Genomic DNA, 24,708 nt, shown 5'->3' with positions numbered 1-24,708 from the left:
CTTGGCATTTGTTTTATTGACGTAACAGTTGGTGTAATATTTAAGATCGTACAGGTTGACTTCAGTTCCTGACGGAAATATATTTAAAATGTCTAACAGCATTGCAGGTTATATTAACAAGAGGACAGCAAAGCAAAAAAAAACCCAAATCAAATCAAAAAAGGCAAAACCAAGAATCGCTTCTGTAATATGTACAATATTGCAGCAGGCATACAAAAAAAAATTGCTCTGGTAAATATTTGCATTAAGAACACTGAAATGCAAGTGTACCATTCTGGGTGATCGTGAACACGCGCGCGCACACACAAACACGCCACACGTCACCGCCCGTGCACAAACAAACTCCTGAATTAAAAGTCTATGAAAGGCATCTGACTTCCTCTATGATTTTGCTTAAGGTTATTTGTGCTACTGTGATACTAAGTGTATGTTTAAAAAGCCTAGCAGAACTGGAGGCATATACTGTAGATAAAGACATAATGTGTAAATACAGTTACCGCTCAGATTTCGAACATTAACACCAACATGCTCTCCGCTGTGTTAAAATATGGCCTTAATCGACAAATACTGTCACTGCTTATCATAAAATGAAACTTTTGGCTCTATGGACACATCATTTCAAGCTAATAAAGCTCTTTGCATTAAAAAGAATACCCCTTCGTGTCTTAATTCAGGACATTGAAAGGCACACAATCAGGATGGGGGATCTAACAGTATGAGGGTAACAAGATGAGCTCGAAACAGATCACCCCTTGAGCTGGCATGAAACGACGGGCTTCTTTTGCACCAATGTTCTCCAAGCCTGTGCAAACCGTGATACAGTTCTAACGTGTCTTTATTTGTCTGTGAAGGGCCGATGGGTGAGATCTAGGTAAGGCTGGCGTTGGAGCTGCTTGTGTTGCTGTTTCTCTTCTGTCCGCTCAGCACGATACTGGGCACCTGGAGGCCCGTCTGCACTGAGAAACTCCCATTCCACACCTGTAGGGGGCAACAGAGAGCTTTAGCGTGTTTACGTGAAATTTCCAACAGGCCCTTTTCACAATGACGTCACTTAACTTCCGCCTTTTCGCAAAGCAGTGTATCACAACATCCGTCTTGCAACAAACAAGAAGAAGAACTTCCGTTTTGCCGTCGCGCTGGAATTTAACAACAGTGAAAAAAAACTGACAGAACACGTATTCACGTACTTATCCTAGCACCTTCGCTAACACAAAAAGAAAACAAAACACTTACCTTCATAATCAAACAGGTAGTTCAACGAAGAATTTGTATCCTTTCTCTAGCTTTGATCTTGTCGTTAGCGAAAATTTGTTTGCAAGATGTTGTACATCATCTAGACGTATTTGTGGCAGATGTGCAAGGGACTCGGTAAACTCCATTCTGAGGCGCTAGCGGAAGTAACGTCTTCTTCTTCTTGAGTTTTACTGGCGGTTGGCAAACCAGCTTAAAGGTGCATTACCGCCACCTTATGAACTGGAGTGTTAGCGGAAGTAACGTTACACTGCTTCGCGGCGGAACGGAAGATGCGTGACGTCATGTGAAAAGGGCGTATTCACGCAAGGGGCTGAACGGCTTACCATAAACGCTGGTATAACAGGCTGCTGGAACTTGGTTCTGAAGGTATGAAGAAGAGTTTTGTTTCTAGCGTTGTAGAAAGACAATGCGCCTGTGTGAGGAGGGTACAGAAACGAAAGCAGCACCTTGAAGACCTCTCGCGCAAACACCAAACCCATCTTTCACTGGTTATTTTTTATGAACTCACCCTCTTCGTAGTTGCAGTAAATGCCGATGCGATCTGGAATGGGGCAGTCTAGCGTTCTGGCTTTGTTGTTGTACTTGGCTGTGAGGCTCTGCTGAAGCCAGTTGTTCAGGTGGATGCACCAGGAGGCGTTGCTTTTTCCCAGTTGGTCGAAGCGACCCAGAGACCGTAAGGCGATCCCTGCTGCGAATGTTTTACTCTCTTTATCGAAGCGCACCTCCCAGTAATGTTGCCCAGCATCAATCATAGTGTCTCCTGAACATAAGGAGACATTAAAAATGTCAGTAACGTATCGCGTAATTTTATGTCTTAACCAGAGATGGCGATAAGAAGGGAAACGTTTTGGACTGTGGCTTAAAGGGATCATTTAAACGTGCATCATTTATTCACCCTCATGTCATTCCTGTTTGACTTTATTCTTTGAAACACAAAAGAAGATATTTTGAAGAATGTTGGTAATACTGGCCCCCATTGACTTCCACTGTATGACATTTCTCAAAATATCTTCTTTTGTGTTCCATTGAAGAAAGAGGCATATTTTGAAGAAACTATCCCTTTAAGGTTCTACCAATGTTTTGTAGTTCTTCAATGAATGACATTAATTGTAATTCGCTATTACGTAACATGTTTACTCACCCAAAACAGTGTAAGACTCTGCTGTGAAGCGGTCTCGACCCACTCTAGCAGAAGGAGCTCTTTTGGGTGACATTCCAGCTAGCCTGAGGGTCAGAACAAGTCGGTGTGAGCAGGACAGTATATGACATATAGTCACATGACTGGGTAAACAAGCTAGCGACGACTGCCTTGAAATAAATATTAGTGAATATTGTAAAATGTACACATGTAAAGCATGTGTAAGACTGTGTTCTCTGTCTAATATGGGTAGCAATAATCAACACATTATTCTGCTATTCATTGGTACAACTTGCTTTGTACAGAAAAACTGGCAGTGTTTATACTGTTATAAAATATGTAACAATGGTGATTCATCAGAGGTGCAAGAATAAGCCGACCTGGCAGGAGAATGCATGGGAGAGTTGGTTCTGTTTTTATCTTTCCGGATGTCTTGAACTGCTATCTTTCCACCGCTACTGTCCCATTCCACACTGAGATCCTCCACCTTCAGGTTCTGATGGGCTGAACCTGCATCCAATTTGAAGACGAATGCTGAAAGAAAAGAAGAGGTGAAGACAAATATGTAGAGTTTAATTTTTTTTAATCAATTTTGTATATCAATTTGGTATATATGAAACCTCGTATCTCCATATTTTGTTATTTTTATGTTTTTGCTATAAATCATTATTATTAGTCACCCTTTATGTTTGTCACTGGATTTTGCAAATATCTAACCAATAAAAAGAATTAAAAAGTGCTTGTGGGACATTCCACCAGAAACGTACATTATCTGTCCTTGAACTGTTACAGTGAATATTTCATCCAAAAAATGTCTAAAACTAACTGATGTTTGATTTCTGTGAGTTGTCAGGGTTCCCACTCTAAGCCAAATGTCAAATTCCCTGATTTTCACTGACTAAAAAGCTGAAAGTCCATGACCTTGAAGTGGTAGTTTTTAACCAAAGCTCTTGAAATGTACATTTTCCTGGCATTTTGCCTTAGTTAAGAGCTACAGGTGACTGCATTTCAGTGACAGACTTAAGTGATTGACAGGTGACAAGCGGGAAGGGAATAAAATGGTGCTGAAGATAACCCTAACAATATGCAAAAATGTGTAAAAAAAAACACGATAAAAATACAGTATAGAAAAATGACGTTTTGATAAATGGAAACTAAAATTTAAAGTGACAAACAAAAACACCTACATTTTCCATGATATTCCAGAAATTCCATGACCCGTGGGAACCCTGGTTGTCATTCATTAGGTTCTCAGATATTTTTTCTTTATTAAAAAACTTTTAAAAATCACAAATCCTGTCCTTGTCCTCAGCCAAATTGGACCTACAGCTTTCATAGTTTTGTTATGCTAAAAAATGTTATTTAGAAAAAAGTTGTTTAAGTTGTTATCATTCATATTAATTGATTAAAAGCATGAAATTATACATAAATTCTACAAATAACTACTATTTTACAACTGTCCCCATGTTTTTGGTCAGTCCTGTCACGTTTACATAAAACTCAAAATAAAAGGTGTGCAATACGCCTTTGGTTTGACATCATTTGACTGAGGTGAAGCTGACACTGATCAAGGGTGAGTTCTGTCATTGAATTGAATGATTTTAAGCTTGTTTTTGTATGTTTTTTTGAGGAGGACGAGCTAAAGTGTCAGGCCCTGTCACGGTAAATGTAGGTTTTTGGTAGAATGTCCCTTGTCAACTTTGACAACACAGCATGTAATCATTCAGAAAGTACAGTTTTTTCCAGTTCCTGAAAAACAGCTTATTTGGACATACGAGGTTTCAGGAGGACAACGACAATATACAAGAAAAAAGCACAATATATCATTTTACATTGTATAAATATATTATACATGTGAATCTTGTAAATATAATATTTAATTTTCTCTTTGAAAACCATCTGGTTGTAGATTTTGGTATAAATGATGGTCTTTTTTTACTTTATTAGACGATTGTTTTTACATCAAATTTAAATCACATATTACAAGATTCACCTCCAAACCAAGTTATAGGTCAACTGCTCCATAACAATCGTTTTATGTACTCACTAAAGTCTATTTTGACTGAGTGACTGTTGTCTCCGAGTAGGTCTTTAACTGTCAGTTTAGCAAAGATAGTGCTGAAGTGACCTTTGTAAGTCTGTGTTTTCACAGTAAGGGAAAGAAACTTCATGCCTCATTGCCTTCTGTGAGTGTATGCTTACACTATGTGCACACTCTTACCATGTGTTTCCAGAGTAACCGGCTCTGAGAATTCACCCGCCACAGCCTTATTACACGCCTTCACCCGAAAGGTCATGTACCGTGTGTCAAAACGAAGACCTGCAAAACAAGCCATGACATCACGGTTACCATTTTACCTAAATCTACTCATAAAGAGAATTCCCCAACGCTAACATTAGCACTCACCCGTGAGCGTGTACTCGGTTTCTTTTATCCCTTCCACCACCATCCAGGGGTAGTCTTCTCGAGCGCGCGGAGGACCTTCGTGATTGGTTCTCCGATATTCCAGGATGTAGTGGTCGATTTTGGAGTCGTGTTCAGGTAAGGTCCACACCACTGCGACTGTGTTATCAAACACTTGGCATTCGACCAACTGGATTTCCGGCGTGGCAGGCACTGAAGATGAGAGAGATGGAGAGATTGCTTACTGAATAATACGTCAGTGTACCTAAAAAACAGTCAAAGCCGATCTCAAGTCTTAAAAATGGAAAATGTTTACATAAAAACATACTTTTTCAATCAACTTTTTCCTAAAAAAATGTTCTAAAAGCAATCTAAGAAAACTGGTGCGTGTTTACATGAGATTTTAAAGGTCCAGTGTATTAAATTTAGCGGCATCTAGTGGTGAGGTTGTGAATTGCAACCAACAGCTCACTCCACCCTTCCCCTCCCTTCCGAAGCACTATGGCGGCTGACACAGAACTAAAATGTCGTCAGGTTTTCGCTTCTTTGCTGAAGAAGATAACATATTTACGAAATGCGCTCTCTGTAGAGCTGTTTGTCCGTTTAGGGATAATGTAGACGTGGACATGCGCTGTATGTAGATCAAAACAGCTCATTCTAAAGTAATAAAAACATAACACTTCATTATGTGAGGTCTTTATACACCTCTAAAAACATAGTTCTGTATGCTATTGCATTTCTGTCAATAGATCCTAAAAAAAATTCACATTGGACCTTTAAAACGAGCCGTTTTTCTCTCGTCTTGACGTCAAAACTGATACGCAATGCATTATGCACAGCGCATAATCTGGCACTAATAAAGCCATTTACATGCAAAGTTGGTTGAAATCTGGGCTTGTTTTGCTCGAAGCGTCTCCCATCGGTGCTACTGACCTGGAAGGAATGTGATGGCCCGGAGCATGTTTCGTTCCTGAGTAAAGTCCACCATCATGTGATTCATACTGTCACTGGCCTTTGCTCTTAAGGACAGACGAAATGCTGGAGCCATAGTGACGCTACAAACATACAGATCCATCATAAACATGACAATAAACACCTCTCACAGACTCAGAATGGGAAAATGGGAACGTGGCTAATAAAAAAACTTCAATGAGGGCACGAGAATTCCCGTCATGCACACAAACACACACACACACCCGGGGAATGACACGAAATGACAGAAAACTGGATTTTGCTAAAGGAGGGAAGAAATTAAAAATGAACAAATGATCTAATGAGCACACTTTCCAGGAGGAGAGGGAATGAGTGTATAAAGACTCTAGAAGCTCTAGATCTGTGCTGAACTCAAAAATCTAAGTATGAACATCTGTAGTACAGTACCTATCCTTTATGCCTTTGGCCGCCTGCAGCAGAGGGAACAGACAAAAACAGAAGAAGGGACAGAGAGAGAGAGAGAGAGAGAGAGAGAGAGAGAGAGAGAGAGAGAGAGATGGGGAGCGAGAGAATCTCGTTGAGTCTCAACAATAAAACAATACATCGGTCATACCAGCACGTGTTAGCAGGAAAAGACAGCTGCATCTGCCACAATTTCTCACTTTGTTAGAGAAAGCAACAGCGGTGGCAAAGAATGTCAAACACACAATGAAATAAACATCACAAATGCTTTGACACAGCAAATGTTTGAGGCCAAATCGCTATGCAACCTCTTATTAAATACATAATTAATTACGCTACAGAATGTATCGCCAAAGGTAATGTTTTGCTACACACTGATGTCAAGACATGATTCATTTAGTTGTAAGAGTGTAAACATGCCTACATGCCAAATGGGCTGTACCTGAATGAAGCTGTCATTCTCAGATGAGCAAAGCGTCTGATTGGCTAATTCCAGCAGCTCTTCTGAGCTCTCCAGGGCATTGGTGCATGCGCTTAGCTGATTCTGGAAGAAGGATGAGAAAAATCGTAATATCAAGAATTAGTTTGCTTTCAGGATTTTCAAGATCATATAAAAGGTTACAAAACTTTAATTTAATTTAATATTCTCGTATTATTTGATTAATACAGCTCTACTCGCATACATAGTAGACATAGTGAATCTTTACAGTCTCATCAAGTTGACTCGTAAGAAGCAGCATGCAAAACCAGCGGTCTTGTATTTTGCATTCTAATGATTATTCTTGGCATTGAAAGCATAACCTTATTTGCATGTCATTTTACTACTAGTTTACTGCTGCCTGTCACATTGTTAAAGCATTTCTAAATCCATATATGTAAATGCAAATAACCTAAAATAAAATAGTGGTTGGTATAGTTTAGAGCTGTCAAACGATTAATCGCGATTAATCGCATCCAGAATAAAAGTTTGTGTTTACATAATATATATCTGTGTACAGTGCATATTAATTTTGTATTTATAAACACAAAACATACACATACTTGTCTATATGTTTAGGAAATATTTAAATATATTAATTTATATTTACCGATAATTTAAATTCTAAATAAACGTTTATTTATTGTTATATTTTTCTAAAATAAATGCATTTATGTGTATGTGTTCATAAATACTAAATTAATTAGCACAATATACCGACATAAATTACGTAACCACAAACTTTTATTCTGGATGCGATTAATCACGATTAATCGTTTGACAGCCCTAGATATAGTAAAAATGACTATCATAAAATGCAATCAATAAAGTGAGTAAGCAACAGACTATATTAACATTTCTGTGATGTGATTCACCAAATAGTCTGCTCATGATGAAAAATACCTGTTTTATAGGTTCTTTAAAAGTCAACATACAAGAGTATGTAAATACTATTCTAAACCCAGAGAAAGTGGTTTTGAATATACTGTAATAAAGTGGCACTTCAGTGACAGAGGTAAACAGGTTGTTTTTAGTGGTGAAACACATGCGCCGGTAAATGCTTTGTCTCAGACATACAGGTATACAAGAATCCTGTCTGGATTACACACACACTGTAATCCTTAGGGATTGCGTGTTATCCTTCTCTTAACAAAACACGCGCAGACGCATAAAATCTCACTGAGATGGTCTTGTGTACTGATTTTACCTCATCGCTCAATTCTGTAGTTCACTTTTGTAGACATTTTATTACATAGACCTGTATTATGGTGTCGTCATATAAGCAAGGTTTCATGCTGCGACTAAATGGTCATATTTTGTGACTATTTTTCCTGCCAGTGCAGTTTAAAATTGCCCCGTACTGTAACTGTGTATGGGAAACACAAAGAAGCAACAGACCGAACCCATCTGAATTCGACACCAAGTTCTCTGTTACAACCCCTCTGGGGATCCTACATGTCTTGATGCATTAAAATGAGTTTTAACCGCATTCTTGTGGACACACATAGAGCTCTCACCTGTAGCTCATAGGTGCGACTGGCTCTTTCTTGTTTGATGCGTGTGACCATTCCCTCCTTCAGTTCATCCAAGACGGCATGGAGCGAACTAAACTCTGAATCCAGATCCTCCTGTACCCGGTTTGCATTTGCCTTCAGACACCATGAAAAGAACAAATGTACAGTTAATGTTGCACTACAATGCACAGCCACATATAAAGTTGACAAAGTCAATTTCTTATTTAATCTATTTGTTTAATAGCAGAAGAAGAAAATGTCTGTTTTTTACCTCTAAATTTCGTAGACTCTGCTTCAGACAGCAGATGAAATTCTGAATTTCCTCATTCTTCAAGGCCAATGTAGCGATGATCTTTCTCAATGACTCCTAAAACAGGTACGTGACATTAAAAAAGCACTGCATTCATGCACTAATACACAATAAAACAAGTGGCAGCCAAACAAAAAAATTGTGGGATGCAGAACAGGCACCATTTTTATTTTGTTAGATGTCATTCAGATAATACTTTCCCAATGACGTCAACGTTCCCACTATTTTGAGAAAGAGCATTAATTGACACGCACATACCTGCGTGACGCGCCAATGAGATATTACTGTAAATTAAGTCCGATTTACTGCAAGTTAACTCATACTTTGCTGATGGTAAATATATCACATTTCATTCAAATGCATTGGATTAAGTCATTGATAATGAGCCGGGCAGAAGCGGCTTTATGTCCGGGGCGCCTCCCTGAAGTCAGAGGCTTGTAACAATACAGGCCGGTTTAGGGTTACTCTGCAGCAACATTGGTCCTCGCTCGTGTTTGATTTTCAGCTTTGACAATTGCACAAATGTCATGTCCTCTCTTAAGAAAGATGTCTCTGGTGCATACTCGAAAACAAGTAAGTTATACGTTTTGCGTTTAGGATAACCGGGGCGCGGTTTGCTCAATCGGACTTGCCGTTGTTCATTAACTTGGGGAAATATTCACGCACGCGTTTGAAACATCGTAATCCATGCTAAATTATCACTTCTCCTGATTTTTTCTTTTATAATGCACTAATATTTCGCTGGCACGACGAGCGGAGGACATTTGGAAGTGAAGCTACGAGCTAACCGTATTTCGTATTTAGTCTCTGTATTGAATCCCCGATTTAACACGATATCCTCCTCTGAACGGTTTTAAAAATATCATCTCTAAAATTTACCCTCTGGTCGTCCATGCTGTCGACATGCAGCACCTGTTTCGGATATTCTCAAGATATTTATCCCGGGTTGTCCGTCAAAGACCCTTCGTCCTGGTACTGATGTTGCTATGGAGTGTTGCATCTCACTTCACGGACTCGTTAGAGCCGAGAAGGTTGTACGCATGCGCAGAGCAAGGTATGACGGGTAATGCAGTTTTCCTAGGCTGTGTCCGAAATAGCCCCCTATACCCTAATGTAGTGCACTATTTGAGGGGACATTTATTTTTAGTGGTGTCCGAATTCTTAGTGGACATTATTGAGTGCACTCATTCAATCCCATGATGCATCATAATAACGAGGGTACAACCGATGTACCGTACACTCACGGCTAGCTGCTAGCCACCTATCGTGATGCTCGCGCTGAGTGAATTCCCGCGTCTCGGCAGAAGATGGCGCCCGCAGCGTTTCTAGTGCACGAGTGTCCGAATTGACTCACTCGTTTTCACCCGCTCCTTAAAGTGGACTATATTAGTGAACTAATGTAGGGAATAGTGGGCGATTTCGGACACAGCCCTAGTAGAATTTATTTCTCGCTACACCACAAATGTGCTAGCGTCATGTGTACTACGTCAGTTATTTTTAGAATGTCAAATAAAACTACGTGAGGATGAAATCTATTTAATAATGAATGCACGTTTATGTTTGCAGACGTATAATATAAATTAGCATATAAATGCTTATTAACCATTATTTAACCATGTGTGATCTTATATTATATATATATATAATGTTGATCAATTTGTGGTGAAATCATAATACGTGCAAAATTAATTTAATTGTAGTTACATAGGTTGAGTATTATGTAAATATGTTTAACAAATAACATATTTATAAGTACAATTTCAGAATAAAAAAGCCTCTGCACGCACAGTGTGTCTGCATATCAGACCAGGAACAACCATCAAAAATGCCTGTGGCACATACGGACCACTTGACTGAAACCCAGGGGATGGAGATGATTGAATTACTTTAACTTTGTGGCCTTGGGTCTGAACTGCTGCATTTCTATTGTTCATATGTCTCCAGTAGACCAATGTCAATCTACAGGGTAAATGAAAATATGAGAACATCTAATGATTTAGCATGTATAACTTCATTAAATCATCAGGGTTTAGCAATTATTTCAAGTGCTATACCTCTTAAGAACCGGAACATCCACTAAAGCACCTGTTTGATCTCTGTATATGTTTAAAAAAGGATGAATAGAAGATTAGAGGTCTTTTGGTGTCTTGTTTGTGTTCGGAGCTGCATGCTCTTTCATCCTCTGTATCAGGGAGATGTTAAAACAGAAAACAAAGATTCTGATGAATGCTGGACTCATTCAGCAGAAACCACAATGATGGTTTGAAGTTTATAGTAGGGTGTGCTCAGTAGCGATATCCATAGGGATCACTGAATCGGAAAAGTTTGGTCTCATTGACAGTGCAGAGGAGGTCATGCATGCGTCTGGCTCTCCGTTCTTCCAACACCAGCCTGCGGGAACGTTCTCGAGCCACCTGCTGCTCTGCCCGTTTCTCTGCACGCTTTCGTCTCAACCAGCTAAAGAAGAAAGCAAGAATGAGAGAGACTTGCATTGGTTTTCCCACCTGTCTACGTTCAGCAATCTGAACTCACCGTCTGAAGGCCTTCTCGCTCTCCTCTCGGCTCTGCAGGCAAAAGCCACTCTCCTTTTCCAGTCTCTTCATATCTTCCAGCTGTTTCTCTTTTAGCTGCTGTTCCTGTTTTTTCTGAAGCCAGATTTTAAAGGCCTCCTCTGGGTCACCACAGTCTCTCTGTCATACCAACAACACCATGAAATCAAAATGGACAATTATTTTTTAAATGAAATATTCCATTGTTTATTATAAATAATATTATCTCCCATTGCATCCTTAAGGTTGGAACTACATTGACTGTCCAATGGTCACATATACATCACAATGGGGAAGAAACCACCATTGCAACTTCCATTTCATGCTGACTTTAAAGCCACAGCCGGCTTAATCTTATCCAAAGACACCATATCTACAAACTAGTCAGCTTAATGCCATTTGATAAAACCTACACTCTTAAAAAGAAAGGTGCTACCAAAGGTTTCTCACAGCGATGCTAGAAGAATCATTTCTGGTTCCCAAAAGAACCATCCCGTCAAAGGATCTTAAAAGAACTATTTCTTTCTAACCTTTTTATAATCTAAAGAACCTTTCTCCACTTCAAAGAACCATTTGTAAAACGGAATTGTTCTGACAATATTAAAGCAATTAATAAATACAGCAATGAATAGTTCTTCACGTTAAAGGTTTTGTATGGAACCATTTGTTTAGAATGGTTCTTGATGGCAAAAGGCATGCAAGTACAGTTGTTAAACGGTTCCATCTAGTGGACACACCTTGCAGCTCATCATCTCCATTTCTTGCGCTTTCTGGACCCTCCTCTCTTCATGTACTTGCTCTCTCTTCCTCATAAGCCAGGACTGGAAGGCCACCTCGTTCTCCTGACGCCTCTGCTCTTCTTCCTCTTTTCTCTTCTGCTCTTCCTGACATGCAGGGTGACCACAGAGAAGAAAACACATCAGTTAAAAAAGGTGTGCCTAGTGACCTCGAATCATTATTTATCACACACAACCCTTATCACAGCGTTGTAAAGCATTACAATGACAGATTAATGAACAGATCAACTGCTCTGGTTGTATAACCAGGACCCACCTCTTTTGCTTGCCTCTCTCTCTGCTCCTGAATTTTGGCCAGTAATTCCTTCTGCTGTGGTGAGAGAGTAAAAGTAGAATAAGAGGATGCTCCATTTGCCGACTGAACCCTACGCTTGGTGCCCGGGACCCATGTTCCCCTTTGGGACGGTCTGGCAGAGCTAGGCCTGTTCTTGCGCTTGGTTGGAGGTTTGGGGACGTACAAGGACTCAATGCCGGGCGGAAAAGGCGAGGTAGATTTTTGTCTCGGCGAAGATACAGGACTCCTACTAAGTTCACTCTGCCATGTGGATGCTTGCTGATTTTCAACCTGAAACGTTGCTAAAGGAGGAAGCAGTCCTTGACTTTCCACCTCCTTTAGACTTACCAGGTCAAACTTTCCATCTTTTTCCACCAAAACCCGTCCTTCCTTTGTACCCCCATTGTGTTCAACCTTAGAATCTCCAGACTCAGTCACCTCTATGTGAGAGATATTTAGTTTTTGCATTTGTTCTGATACATCCCCTTCTTCCTCTAAGTCCCTACAGAGGGCGCTGTCGCTCTCCTGAGTGTCAAACTCATGAGCAGGCACCACTAAGTCCACCAAAGTGTCTTTAAACTGCAGACGTCTGTGGCGGCTCTGGTCTGGAGCTTCTTGGTCTTTCAGTTGCTTGTTAGCCTCTTGGATCTTATCTAAAATGTATTTCTTCTCTTCATCAAGCTCTTCATCATTCTTCAACGGTGAGGTTACAAGGTTGTCCCTGACAGGATCTAACACACCCTCTATTGGCTCCATGGGCGTTGGCCATCTTTCCTCTCCATCTTCTTCCAAATCTCCATTTTTGTGCACTTCCTTCTGTAGGTCTCCTTTAAACTCTTCTTCTTCAAGTTCTTTGTCAATCTGAGCTTCGATATCATAATCATCAGGATCCTGATATAGAAATACAGATTAAGAGCTGGAATAACTAGCACCGTTTGCTCAGAAGGGCGAATCAGATACATAGAGCGTATGTGTTGAATAATGCATTGCCATCAGACATAGTTCTCTGGCTAAGTGAAAGTGTATGGGTGTCAGTGGGATGGATTTCAAACACAGCTACTGCGTCTGTGTAACAGAACGCCACACACACTAAAACATTATTCCAGAAGACGGTCTCAGAGATATGGACCTGTCTGTCTCTCACTCACTGTTTATCATTATGTATGCACATACACACCACTCACCTGTTCCTCTCTCTTGCTCTCCTCACTGATAAGCCAGTCCAGGTCTTTCTCAAAATCATCCTCGTACTCATCGTGTCCGTTTTTCACTGCAGAAACACTCATTCTGTGTTCCTCACCATAAAAAGATCCCCACTAAAGCAAAGCAAATTACAAATGGAGCAGAAAAGAAACCTGTGTCCCATCCAAACCAACCAACCAACCAAACAAAGTGAAGATTATTTTGAGTGCTTTGAGATGATTTTAAGTGCAAAGATTTGGTTAGAACATTACACTTTATGGACTGTTATTGAGTCTCAATACTGGTAAAATTACATTTTGGTAAACCCTAGCATATAGCTTAATGTGTTAGCATAAAATTACTATGATGACATGAAGAAATAATGTAAGTTCATGGATGTACATTACAAATGCATTCGGGCAGATTTAAACAGCTTGGAGACTTATGAATATGTTAGTAGAGTTTCAGAAACATAAACACAACTGATGTAGCTAAATATGTAAGCTGCAACATAAATGTATAATGTAGATGTGTGCAGTGTTATAAATTAAAACATCAAATGACAATATCTTATTTTAGCCTACATTTTAAATTGTTGTCACTGTATGTTTTCTGGCTAATATTTTTCTTCAAAAGCATTCAGCTCCTTTTTTATTCAGATACTTCATGCACAATTTAGGCTATAAACTTAATTTTTTAAAATTCTATTCAATTACTATTTATTTGTTTGTTTGTTATAAACTCTATCCAAATATGTCAGTCCCATTAAATGCACTACATATGAATTGCGTGGCTTTATTTCAGAATTACTGTATTGTTATACAACAATTGCTTAATAAAATCAGATAAACATGCACTTGGCCTAATTAGAACACAGACTTACTACATTGCCTTAGTTGTGTGGTCTTTGTTTTTGATAGATTTGATTGTCAGCAGATTTTAGAATCCACTTCTTTACAGCTTTATCATTTACCCACGCCTAAAAATAATCAAATAGCTTACCACCACAACTGATGTCTGTTGCTGTCTTGTGTTATCCTCAAAACAATTATCAACAACTCATTGGTCGGCCTATATATTCCAGGGAGTCGGTCTCTGCGCACCTGTACATTGGAGAGCAGGTCGCTCTAATCCTCTGCTGGCCTCGGTTTCAAAGTGGCTTGTAACAAGTGTTGTCCTAGAAACGCACAACACTGCCTGTCGTGGGTGCGCGCGCATGCGCAATCTTTCGGTAAACTTAGACGTAGGAGACCCAGGCAGATTTAATCTATGATACAGTTAGTGGAAAAACAAATAAGGTACAGCAAAGGATAGGCTGGTTTGTTTGACTAGAATTAAGTTTTAATAAAAAAAGATTGGCCTAGATAATTCACACATTACGTTATTGTTGTCATTAACGCTAATTTTCAGTAATGCAGAAATTCCCAATTTTACATTTCACAATAACAATTTTCATAAAATATATGATATTATAGAAATTCATTTGGTTATACACAAAGCCCACAATTTTGCTTGTACAATGCACGCTTTATCTTGTTCCTTTTCACGTTTGTGGGACATGTAGTCAATATGGGAGATACAAATCAGTTCGCTGACGAAACAAAAACTCAATTACCCATAATGCACTTCAGTTCGCCTTTCAAGCACCAGGACACACCTCCTCGCTCACAACTGTGACAGAAGCTACGTGCAGAAGAGCATATATTTACAATACTCTCATTTATGACCCTGTTTGCCATTGACAGGTCGTCTATGGATACAGTTGTTTGCGTTTAGTAGACAAAATGACTTCTGTAGCTTTATACACAGTAAACAACACCGTAAGATCAGTGGCAACGCTGTGCAAAGTGTACCGCTCTGCGCATGGTACCGCTGGTTTTCACTCTTTTTTATGCTCTAACTCTAAACGTGCCTTTCTTCCGGGAGGAAAATGGTCATTTATAAGAACAGGAACGAGACCAATGTCGCATACATCGCAAGGCTGGATCTCATTCAAAGGTTACTTTAAAGCATTCCTAGCAGCTGGAGCGGTAGCGGTCATCGGTGAATTGGCGCGAGGTGGTGCGATTTACTTTCCGCGGGCAGAGATGGCAAGTAAGATATCCAAAGTTGAAGAAGGCGAAGGGGACACACGGGAGAGATGCAAGACGTTCATGTCCCCACCAGTCACTGACATCAAGGTCCTAGAAGAGACGAAAGATGCGATGTCCACGAGAATGGAGATGGCGATCATGGAAACGCAGGCGTCCTTCTGTAAAGCCCTTGAAGAAGTGGATGGGGGCACGTTTAAAGTGCACAGATGGAGTCGAAAGGAAGGTTAGAACATATTTCCCAATACAACACTGTGACTTTTTTGAGTTATATTACCTATAGGCTATAACATATTTAGGTGACATGCCAAAATCAGTGGCACACAAGGGTAGATAATCTAGATCATCTGATCTCAACGGGAGAGTAACTAGAAGCATATAAGGCCTATATATTTGTTATGAAAACGTTAATGACCTTTTACAGTTTTAGTTTTGTCTTATTTATAACAAGAAAATAATTTTGAGACCCCCAGTTGGGACAAACATTACATTCCCAAAAATAGACTAACTCGCGTGCCATTGGATTTGAAATGTTCAACAAGTGCAAATAGGTCCTATAAGTTTGGCCAAATAATGTTCACGTAAAATCACAATATGCCTTTCATAGTGTGCCAGCTTTAACCAAACTGATAACATGTTTATATTTAATAGGCGGTGGAGGCATCAGTTGTGTGATGCAGGATGGAAACATTTTTGAGAAAGCGGGTGTAAATGTGTCTGTGGTGTCTGGGTATCTTACCGAAGAGGCCGCCAAGCAAATGCGCAGCCGTGGAAAAGTTCTGAAAGGAAAAGATGGTAAGACGCTTAATTCCCATTTTAATACGAATCCAGTTCCTTTAACCATTCACTTTACTTCTAGGTTTTAGTTTTGAACTGTCAGCGGTCTTTCGACATTTAATGTGATGATTAATGACTGATTTTAAAGTTGTGTTCTGTGGGGGACTGTGATATCTAACCGTCTTGCATTATCAATGTGTTCCAGGGAAGTTGCCGTTCTGTGCCATGGGCGTGAGTTCCGTCATACACCCAAAAAACCCTCACATTCCCACAGTGCACTTCAACTATAGATACTTTGAGATCGAGGAAGCAGATGGTGGGTGTTTTTCCCTGGTCATTGAAGATCTTGAGCTCTGTCAAAGCTGTGTGAGGGAGATGTTGTTATCTTCCCTTGCACCCATTTCTTCTCTTTCTCATTCTCTCCGTAGTCCTTATTTTTACTTTTGCTCCATAGGCTCAAAGCAGTGGTGGTTTGGTGGAGGAACAGATCTCACTCCTGTTTACATTGATTTGGAAGATGCTGCACATTTCCACAATACGTTGAAGTCAGCATGTGACAAGCACAATCCTAATTATTACCCAGACTTCAAAAAGTGGTAAGAGTGTCATTACCGCTGCAAAGATAGTTTGATTTGGGTGTGTAGCAACTCGTACGGGTGTGACGGGGGATACGTGCTATGTGTGTGGTGTCTTCTGGGTGTTTTTTTTACTGTTTAGAGGTGATAAGGCATTTAAATAGAGTTGTAAACAAAATCTTGGGAGGAGCATGTTCATTTAATCTGACCAATCCCAATGCTAAAGAATAGAAGAATCTATCCCTCATCCACCATCTTATATTTAAAATAGATGCTCATATAAATTAATCCAATTTGAAATTAATTAGGAGTTAGTTGAGACACACTATTTTAAAGTTTTCTTTGCAGTATATTGATTTTATTTTGCAACAAAAAAGTAAATGATTAGGTCAGTCAGCTGATGCTAATGTCAAACTCAGGCCAAATGTCTAACCTCACATCATGTTGACTTGCATTGACTTCTTTCCTCAAGGTGTGACAACTACTTCTACATCCGTCACCGAGGGGAGACAAGAGGCATCGGTGGGATCTTTTTTGATGATTTGGATTCCCCCAATCAGGAGGAGGTCTTCAACTTTGTGAAGAGCTGTGCTGAAACTGTAGTGCCCTGTTACCTGCCCATTGTGTACAAACACCTGAATGACTCCTTTACCCCTGAGGAGAAGGACTGGCAGCAGGTCAGACGAGGCAGGTTAGTTCAAGAAGAATTTCATATTTTATGCAGATTGAGTTCAGGCATGTAAATGTTTTATGAAGTTTGACATTTTTTATATTTTTTACTTTATAAAATGAATCATTTTATTGATAATCACTAGGATGTAGTCAATGTTTTAGTTATTATTAGGCGTGTGAAAATATAGTAATAAATCTATAACTGTGTAAAACTCATATATTATGAGCCAGTAATCACCTTGTGGTTGTCTTTTGAATTGAATCTGATGTTATTTGCAATATAGACACAAGTACACAGCTGCTAACCAAACTCTCTGTGTCTCTTAGATATGTTGAATTTAATTTAGTGTATGACAGAGGGGTGAAATTCGGCTTAGCCACACCTGGGTCTCGTATCGAGAGTATTCTGATGTCTCTACCACTTACTGCAAGGTAAGAGATTGTGTGGACTGATGTCTTGCATATCAGCAACTTCCCCTTTTTGTGCGTGACCCCCTTGTGAACCTTTGGGACTCTAATTGTTCAAATGGTCAGTTGTTTATTCACTAGTTTAAAAGGGTTACATCATATAGCCTTTCATCCTGAGGTCAATTTTGAATTTGTACATTTTCATGGTTGTATAATATGATATGACCTGATTTAAAAACCCAAACTGATATTTGGCTTTGCAGTGGTTATGTATAGTCTCAATGTACATCTTATTGAAAACATTGCAATAATATTACATATTATATTCCTATAACTTCCTGTTTTTTCTACTTCTGTCACTACTATCTGTATTAATGTTTACTGTAAGGCTGCAAAACTGTGAAAAGCGCTATAGAAATCATTTTGAATTGAATATGTTTTATTTCAGGTGGGAGTACATGCATGAACCCGACAAAGGCACTAAGGAAGCAAAAATGCTGGAGGTTTTACGGAACCCTATAGAATGGATCTGAGTCACCCAGTCATCAATAATTCCTTCATTGGGTGGGAAATGTGGAACGGGGAGGAGGTTTCTGGAAAAGTCTTGTGAAATCAAATACATCGGCAACTCTTACGATATTGAAAACGAAGAACAGTATTGATTAAAATAGAAAATGACTAATTACCTCTTCTGACAGGACATATGTCACCGCTTTTGACAAATTGATTCTGTTTGCTGACTGAGTGCAACGCTGCTCAATTATTGGCTTGGCTGTAATGAACTCTCTTACACTGCCATTGGCTGTATGGATTCACCGGAGAGGCAGCGTTTGCTCTTGAGGTAGCGTTACTTAGTTACAGCTTTGTTTATGCTTGCACTGCTTTAAACATGACTGTATGTGTATTCAGAACCTGCAGTGGCCTTTGTCGGCTGTTTTTGCCAATCACGCATGTCTAAACAGTCGTGTTTAATGTGTGCTGATGCTAGCGCCAAACCGTTATTGCTTTGCTAACACTGGTTATTTAGCTGTTGACCTGTTTTATGTGTCTCACTTTGAAGAGATTCGACCCCGTCATGAGGTAACAAATCTCTATTCTGTCTCTGTTCTGGTTCTTTTAAGATACAGATATTTTATGCAGACAAGGTGTATTCTCAGGACGATGTAATTTTGTTTATTATACAAGCAATAAAGCAAGTTTTATACATGGTAAACTAAGCAGTCTGGTAAACAGCAAAAAGCCATTCAGTTTCATCTACAATTCATCTGTATCAGCGCTGATGAGAAAACTGTCTGCAACATGTTCAAGTTCACGTAAATCAAATGTCTCCAAGGTAACGGTCTCAAGGTTTGGTGTCACAATGCACATTACTTGAGCCAAGCCAAGCAGAAATCCTCATGAAGTTAATGTGTTACTGCAAATGACTGTATCTGTGAGCTTGTTTAAATAGAGGCAGCGCCATTCAGGTTGTAAATGTGGTGGAAAAACACATTTTAACTTCACCCATTTGGATCTGCAAACCTGAAACAACTATAGCTATAAAAATATATCAGTAATGGATTATGGTTGGAATGAAAACAAACCCAGAGAAGAAAATCAGAAGAGTAAGAGCCAAACAACTTTTATTACAAATAAAAGTCAGGCTTGATCATTACAAAACATTAATTTGTTAATACACATATATACAATTTCTTTATCTATCGCTGAGTAAGGCATAAGCAATAAACACCACCACACTCTTTAACAACCAAAGTATCAGCCTGCAACTATACAGCAACAAATGCCATCCATCAAACCCAGCCAGACATCATCAAACTGCATTTCAAATGATGGTGGTCTTATTTCACATAACCTTTATAAACACAAACAAAATTATACAAAGTGAGGCTGTTTTGATTTTCACGAAGCTTGTCCGAGTTAGTGCTGGTGATGGATTTTATTGCATATTTATGTTGGCTGAGCATGACGTCATACCGAATATAAACTGTAGAAAGCAGAGAAGTTAAACCAAACAGCATTCGTAATTCATCACATCATATACATAAATTAATATTCCTTTACAATTAAGAGCAATTTGTGCCCAAAAAAGTGCATTCGCTCATATTTACTGAACAAGTACAAACGCATTGACAATTTTCCCATTGAAATTCTCACACACACAAGCACACAAGCAATCACACTTTCCTGACATTTAATACTGAGTGTTTCCTCATTGAGGTTTTGTCTCTTTTATATTCTGGGGGAGTAGGAGGGTTTGTTCCCATAATTTGATCCTAATCTTAGATTCTCTTGATTGTAGTGTTTAAAATACTCTGATCAGATTCTGCATGATAAATCAAGAATAAAAGGTAAGAGGTAAATGGTATCTGCTTCCCTTTAAATACACAAGTCCACCCAAAATGCGATTGCCAAATATTCAAATATGGATATTATCCCAACATCATAAAGGGAAAGAATATATGTTTCTTAAACACAATAAAGATATACCAGAATGTACAGAGAACCAAATCAGCATGGCCAAGGTAGTCCTAATTATGATTTTTAACATTCTCTGTGGTTGTTAGAGAAACAGAACAAACATTATTAACCCTCTACACAAATCTAAAAAAGCGTGCTTCCTCCTGAGCTGGTGAATAATTCATCTTGCTTATGCTAGGTATCCTGCCTTAATGCTAGGGATGCTTAATAACCCTGCTAAATCCTTGGCCACAATAAAGATAAATTTCACAAGTCTGTGACCATGAAAAATGCTCCTATGGTAAGTATTTTCTAAAAAGGCTCTGGTGCACAGCCCATTTACCACGTATTGACATTTAACTCAACGTGATTTAATGCAAATGTGACCCTTGCCTGTGAAAACCCAGCTAAACTCGATTTCTTCTTTCTACACAATGCAAAGAAAATATAACCTTGATATCTTTAATTTAAGTCAAAAGATTGAAATCATCTAGTGAAATAAATGGCTTTGATGCTCATAATTAGATTTTGAGACTAGTCTGGATTTTACAGAGAGGGTGCAAATGTTTTGTATTTGCCGCAGCAGGCAAGTCAACAAAACCTCACATACGTTGACTTGATGCCCACCAGACAAAAACAGCTTGGACCTGTGCTGATTCAGTATTAACAACCACAATGCTACAGAACATCAGGGCAGAGGTTGTTTGGTCGTTTTGCAATAGGTTATCAGCATTTGATAACTGTTTAAAACTCTCAAGCATAACTAGTAACTAGTTTACCATTCAAGTGTTTTCAACAAAGTCACAAAATCTAACACACAGTGTTTAAAACCTCAACTAAAAAAAACAAACCAACACCAATTTTTCATTGAGGTTGTGAGCCCGGTGGATACCTATGCAATTACAAACGTAATAAAGGTTATCTTTAAAGGATAAAACAGACAACATCATGTCAGTAACATTAAAATTTACAACTTAAATTGTTCCTGAAAATGTGTTTTATTTCACTGAATCTTTGAATCGTGGGTTGGTCCCATGAAAGGCCAGCCACAAATGAAAAATAATTCAGTTTGTTCCTGAAATGTTTCGACAACCACAGCTCTTAGTAACTAGGAAGACAACAATTTTAGAGGAGCTATTATAAATTCTGCAATCACTTCTGAAAACGATCTGACGGAGGCCAGACTAACTACACGTAGTCGAATGACCGGCTTGTTCATTGTTTAACAACGTACATGTAAAAGTACTGAAAAAATATTGCATTAGCTGTGGTTCCCTTTATATTAAATAAGCAGGTTTTCTAGTGCTGGAATTGTGAACCAAAGCTGTCGGAGTTAGTGGAGTTGTAAAGAAATATTGATAGTAAAAAAAATAAATGACCAAAGCATTTCCCCATCCCGCAAACAAGACGACATACAGTGAATAAAAAATAACAGGCTTTGCAATATTGGCGGAGGCCTTACAAACTCATCTACACATATGGCTGGATAATTTCCTTGGAAGACAGTCACTTTCCCTGGGCGATGATAACTGTAGCACCATGGTTGCTGATGATGTCTTCATATTGTGGAGGAGGCTCTGCTTCAATGTGTACATCCGTATGACCCACAGCTTCCTCGTATGAGGGGGGCGGGTCACCACAACTGCCCCGCCCAGGTGTGAGGTCAGCACCGGGGTAGGCAGGGCTACTGTGAGCGCTGATCTCTGAGTGAGGACTGACGTCAGGATGAAAGTCCCGTCCCCACTGGTCCATTGACACTACAGATAGGGTTGTGTCTCTTTGCGGACGCCCAATGGCAGGGCTCTGCTGGGATCTTTTGCGTGAGTGACATCTCCAAACGGTGATGGAAACTGCAGCAATAAGCAGCACAACCAGCAGCAGGGGTAAAATCAGGTACAGGGAATGAACTCCGCCAGCAATGGATTCCAGTCCTCCAGGCATGGGGCTGCTCTCACGCTGGTACTCCTCCCAGAATCGCCTCTGTGACCGTCACGAAACAGGAGAACACAATTAGCTAAAGGCATAACTGTATTGACTTGTATTCAAAACAAAAAGCACACTCTGCCCAATGCCATGACAAACAACACAGGCCATGGATTTTTGTATTTACATAAACATACCCAAGCACACAATATATTATGCCGTTGTCATCACATGGGTCTGTTAATGTGTATATAAACTCCTGTGAGCACAACATCCCTAGCACAAATGATTCATAATTAACTCTCCCCAGATTCTCAGCCAGTGATCTTTTCCTGTCAATAAAGCTGACTTCCTGCATAGCGTACATTCCACAGACCTGAATGCGAAAGAGGAAGTTCACGTACATAGGAAAACGCATAAACACGAATGTAACTCAAACCCACCGTTTTCTCGTCATTCTCAAAAGCCTCTCGGGCTTCTTCATAATTGCAAATTTCCTCCCTGCACTCTCGCTGGATGTTCCCTTGTTTCATCTCCTCCAAGAAAAAGTTTGCTCTTGGGAGCCTTCGCAGCACCGAGTGCGCGGCATCTGCTGGCAGGAACACTACGAGAGAAACAAACAAACAAACAATAAACAATGAAAAATACAAGAGGGAGGCTGATGTGAGGGGAAGTGGTTTCTTTGAAATGGTTGTTTTCCAGGCATAGGGTGCTTATGAAAGACTAGCCTACTGTTCCTCAGCACTTACAGTGAGAACTGAAACAGATGGCGTATTGTGATGGAGGAACGTCTGATTAGTTTCAGATTATATATGTAGACTGAGACGCTTTGTTGACCATCCAAAACTAACATCGCTTGAAATTATAGACAGATATAATACAGGTTTGGCGTGATATTTATGCGAGATCCATTCGATTCAGAAGTAACTAAGGTTCATAAAACACACCCAATAAATATCTTGGCAACGAAACAAAACAGCATACTTGAGAATATAATAACTTGAATATAATGTAGTATAAATGGACTTACCAGCTCCCATGATTCCTGCAGCTTTTCAAAGAGGGAAACGACCTTGGAATTGACAGAAGAAGAAACAAACTATATGTAAGTTACTCCAGTCATCCAAAGGTACACCTAAATGTTGTGTCATTATGTGAGCTCATTCAGTTTCTGTTTCTCCACCCCAAATTTCGCAATAGGTTTGGGATAAACTGAAATAAACACCGTTCATTTTGTTAAATCACAGCAAGCAATAGTCACGAAACATAAATCATTCTGTTGGACTGTTAGCTTCCTAGCACGCATGGGACAACCGTTGCCAGGACACACACAGAACCGATTAGATTTTTGACAAACGACCCATTTTTCTCTTTAATAAAACACAAAGCTGGCCATTCGACTAGTCAAAATGATAATACATTAGGTGTACAATGAAGTGTATTATTTATAATGGTGTTACTACTACTACTAATTCAGTCCCTATTCGTCATGAGTAACGTATCGACTCCGTGACTGAAGCCTGTTGGCACGGTTTTCTCCGTGACACGGCACAAATTAATATAACCGTCAACGTAACCGAATCTATGCTTTTGTATATGATGCTAAAGAAGAACAGCTACTTTAGATTAGATTAACCGAATAAGACAAAACATTGTTTACCCGTTACACCCAATGTGTACAGCGTTCGTCCAGATTCCCGAGGTTCCGCTTTGGCGCATGCGCGGTCAGCAGCAGCCAGTATTAACTGGAGAGTGATGAATACAGAAAGCTGCTGATGAGGGTGACATTTCGAGATGATCAACCAATATTATGTTAACATATATAATGCAAAATAATCTTTGTAGTTTAAGTATTACTAAAACTAATTTAGCCTATGAATGAATTAAACTTGGTCTTTTTCACACAGAACATGAAGACATATTTTAATTGTTGCATATACAATCAGTAATTGGGTGCATTTGACATCTTTATTGCAAAAAATGTATGTTTTACCTGTTATGACATAATTGTTAATCTGACTCAAAAGAGAAAAGAGGAAAAAACATTCCCACACAAAAACAAGCCCTTGAAAAATGAGAAGAATGCTTTGTTTTCCTGCATTTGTATGTCCTGTGAGCTGAACAAAAAATATATTAAGGGTATTACCCTGCAAGGTCAAGTTTTTTTTCCGGCGGAATTGCACGTCTTTGTTGTCAGATTTTCCTATTATGATAATGTACAATTTTTATTTTTCAGGCTGTCTGCAAATAAACCACTCACTGATAAATGGATAAAACAATATTTTAGTCATTATTTTCCACAGGATGAATTAAGCACTTCTCTTTTGACTATATCTGTTGAGGAAATGTAATGCTTCACGAGACACTTTTTATATTAAATTTGGGCTTCTTGCACAACATTTCAGTAACATCCAACAAAAAATGTACACGTTTTTCTTCGGAAAAAAAACTTTGCATCCGTTTTCCGTTTCCATTTAATCATTTAACTAACAGATGCTTTTTTCCATTTAG

General features: G+C 39.2%; 4 protein-coding genes across 7 annotated transcripts; 1 reads left to right on the top strand and 3 right to left on the bottom strand.

Annotated features, from left to right (window-relative positions):
• Positions 1 to 19: 19 nt before the first annotated feature.
• On the bottom strand, positions 20 to 9,528 carry fsd1 (fibronectin type III and SPRY domain containing 1). The gene is made up of 13 exons (XM_057357498.1): positions 9,373 to 9,528; positions 8,455 to 8,550; positions 8,187 to 8,318; positions 6,634 to 6,735; positions 6,177 to 6,199; positions 5,730 to 5,851; positions 4,800 to 5,009; positions 4,614 to 4,712; positions 2,773 to 2,926; positions 2,396 to 2,478; positions 1,763 to 2,014; positions 1,578 to 1,666; positions 20 to 978 (listed from the first exon to the last, which is right to left on the bottom strand). Exons 1-13 carry the CDS (start codon positions 9,385 to 9,387, stop codon positions 868 to 870), a joined length of 1,488 nt encoding a protein of 495 aa, XP_057213481.1. The 5' UTR covers positions 9,388 to 9,528; the 3' UTR covers positions 20 to 867.
• Positions 9,529 to 10,176: 648 nt separating this feature from the next.
• ccdc181 (coiled-coil domain containing 181) lies at positions 10,177 to 14,502 on the bottom strand. Of its 3 annotated transcripts, none has more exons than XM_057357145.1 (6): positions 14,399 to 14,502; positions 13,298 to 13,429; positions 12,096 to 13,004; positions 11,780 to 11,926; positions 11,026 to 11,183; positions 10,177 to 10,950 (listed from the first exon to the last, which is right to left on the bottom strand). In XM_057357145.1, exons 2-6 carry the CDS (start codon positions 13,397 to 13,399, stop codon positions 10,779 to 10,781), a joined length of 1,488 nt encoding a protein of 495 aa, XP_057213128.1. In that variant the 5' UTR covers positions 13,400 to 13,429; positions 14,399 to 14,502; the 3' UTR covers positions 10,177 to 10,778. The 3 variants fall into 3 exon arrangements, with proteins under 3 accessions (XP_057213128.1, XP_057213127.1, XP_057213126.1); XM_057357144.1 differs by having other exon boundaries at positions 13,298 to 13,468; positions 14,298 to 14,437; XM_057357143.1 differs by having other exon boundaries at positions 14,298 to 14,437.
• Positions 14,503 to 14,938: 436 nt separating this feature from the next.
• On the top strand, positions 14,939 to 19,260 carry cpox (coproporphyrinogen oxidase). Its single transcript, XM_057356281.1, has 7 exons — positions 14,939 to 15,611; positions 16,037 to 16,180; positions 16,368 to 16,478; positions 16,617 to 16,758; positions 17,210 to 17,428; positions 17,737 to 17,841; positions 18,266 to 19,260. The coding sequence occupies exons 1-7, from the start codon at positions 15,080 to 15,082 to the stop codon at positions 18,348 to 18,350; spliced, it is 1,338 nt and encodes a 445-aa protein (XP_057212264.1). The 5' UTR covers positions 14,939 to 15,079; the 3' UTR covers positions 18,351 to 19,260.
• A 186-nt stretch (positions 19,261 to 19,446) lies between these two features.
• prrg1 (proline rich Gla (G-carboxyglutamic acid) 1) lies at positions 19,447 to 23,939 on the bottom strand. 2 transcript variants are annotated; one of them, XM_057356283.1, is made up of 4 exons: positions 23,858 to 23,939; positions 23,228 to 23,269; positions 22,641 to 22,801; positions 19,447 to 22,254 (listed from the first exon to the last, which is right to left on the bottom strand). In XM_057356283.1, the coding sequence occupies exons 2-4, from the start codon at positions 23,235 to 23,237 to the stop codon at positions 21,781 to 21,783; spliced, it is 645 nt and encodes a 214-aa protein (XP_057212266.1). In that variant the 5' UTR covers positions 23,238 to 23,269; positions 23,858 to 23,939; the 3' UTR covers positions 19,447 to 21,780. The 2 variants fall into 2 exon arrangements, with proteins under 2 accessions (XP_057212266.1, XP_057212265.1); XM_057356282.1 differs by having other exon boundaries at positions 23,228 to 23,925.
• Between the last annotated feature and the right edge of the window lie 769 nt (positions 23,940 to 24,708).

Source organism: Triplophysa rosa, linkage group LG17 (assembly GCF_024868665.1).
Source record: "Triplophysa rosa linkage group LG17, Trosa_1v2, whole genome shotgun sequence".
Classification (NCBI taxonomy): Eukaryota; Metazoa; Chordata; class Actinopteri; order Cypriniformes; family Nemacheilidae; genus Triplophysa; species Triplophysa rosa.
This window is presented reverse-complemented; position numbering and strand designations above follow the sequence as displayed.

Bases quoted from the DNA above. Each gene is read 5' to 3' on its own strand.
- fsd1 (XM_057357498.1), bottom strand. The intron at 8,319-8,454 runs GTAAAAAACAGA...TGGTGTCTGAAG, and splicing joins AGAGTCTACGAAATTTAGAG to GCAAATGCAAACCGGGTACA. The intron at 2,015-2,395 runs GTGAGTAAACAT...CCTTATGTTCAG, and splicing joins AGAGTCTTACACTGTTTTGG to GAGACACTATGATTGATGCT.
- prrg1 (XM_057356283.1), bottom strand. The intron at 22,255-22,640 runs GTGGGTTTGAGT...TGACGGTCACAG, and splicing joins TTGAGAATGACGAGAAAACG to AGGCGATTCTGGGAGGAGTA.
- cpox (XM_057356281.1), top strand. From the start codon at position 15,080: ATGACTTCTGTAGCTTTATACACAGTAAACAACACCGTAAGATCAGTG. The intron at 16,181-16,367 runs GTAAGACGCTTA...AATGTGTTCCAG, and splicing joins AGTTCTGAAAGGAAAAGATG to GGAAGTTGCCGTTCTGTGCC. The intron at 17,429-17,736 runs GTTAGTTCAAGA...TGTGTCTCTTAG, and splicing joins CAGCAGGTCAGACGAGGCAG to ATATGTTGAATTTAATTTAG.
- ccdc181 (XM_057357145.1), bottom strand. From the start codon at position 13,399: ATGAGTGTTTCTGCAGTGAAAAACGGACACGATGAGTACGAGGATGAT. The intron at 13,005-13,297 runs GTGAGTGGTGTG...TTTCTATATCAG, and splicing joins AGAGCAAGAGAGAGGAACAG to GATCCTGATGATTATGATAT. The intron at 11,927-12,095 runs GTGGGTCCTGGT...CCTGCATGTCAG, and splicing joins GAGAGAGGCAAGCAAAAGAG to GAAGAGCAGAAGAGAAAAGA.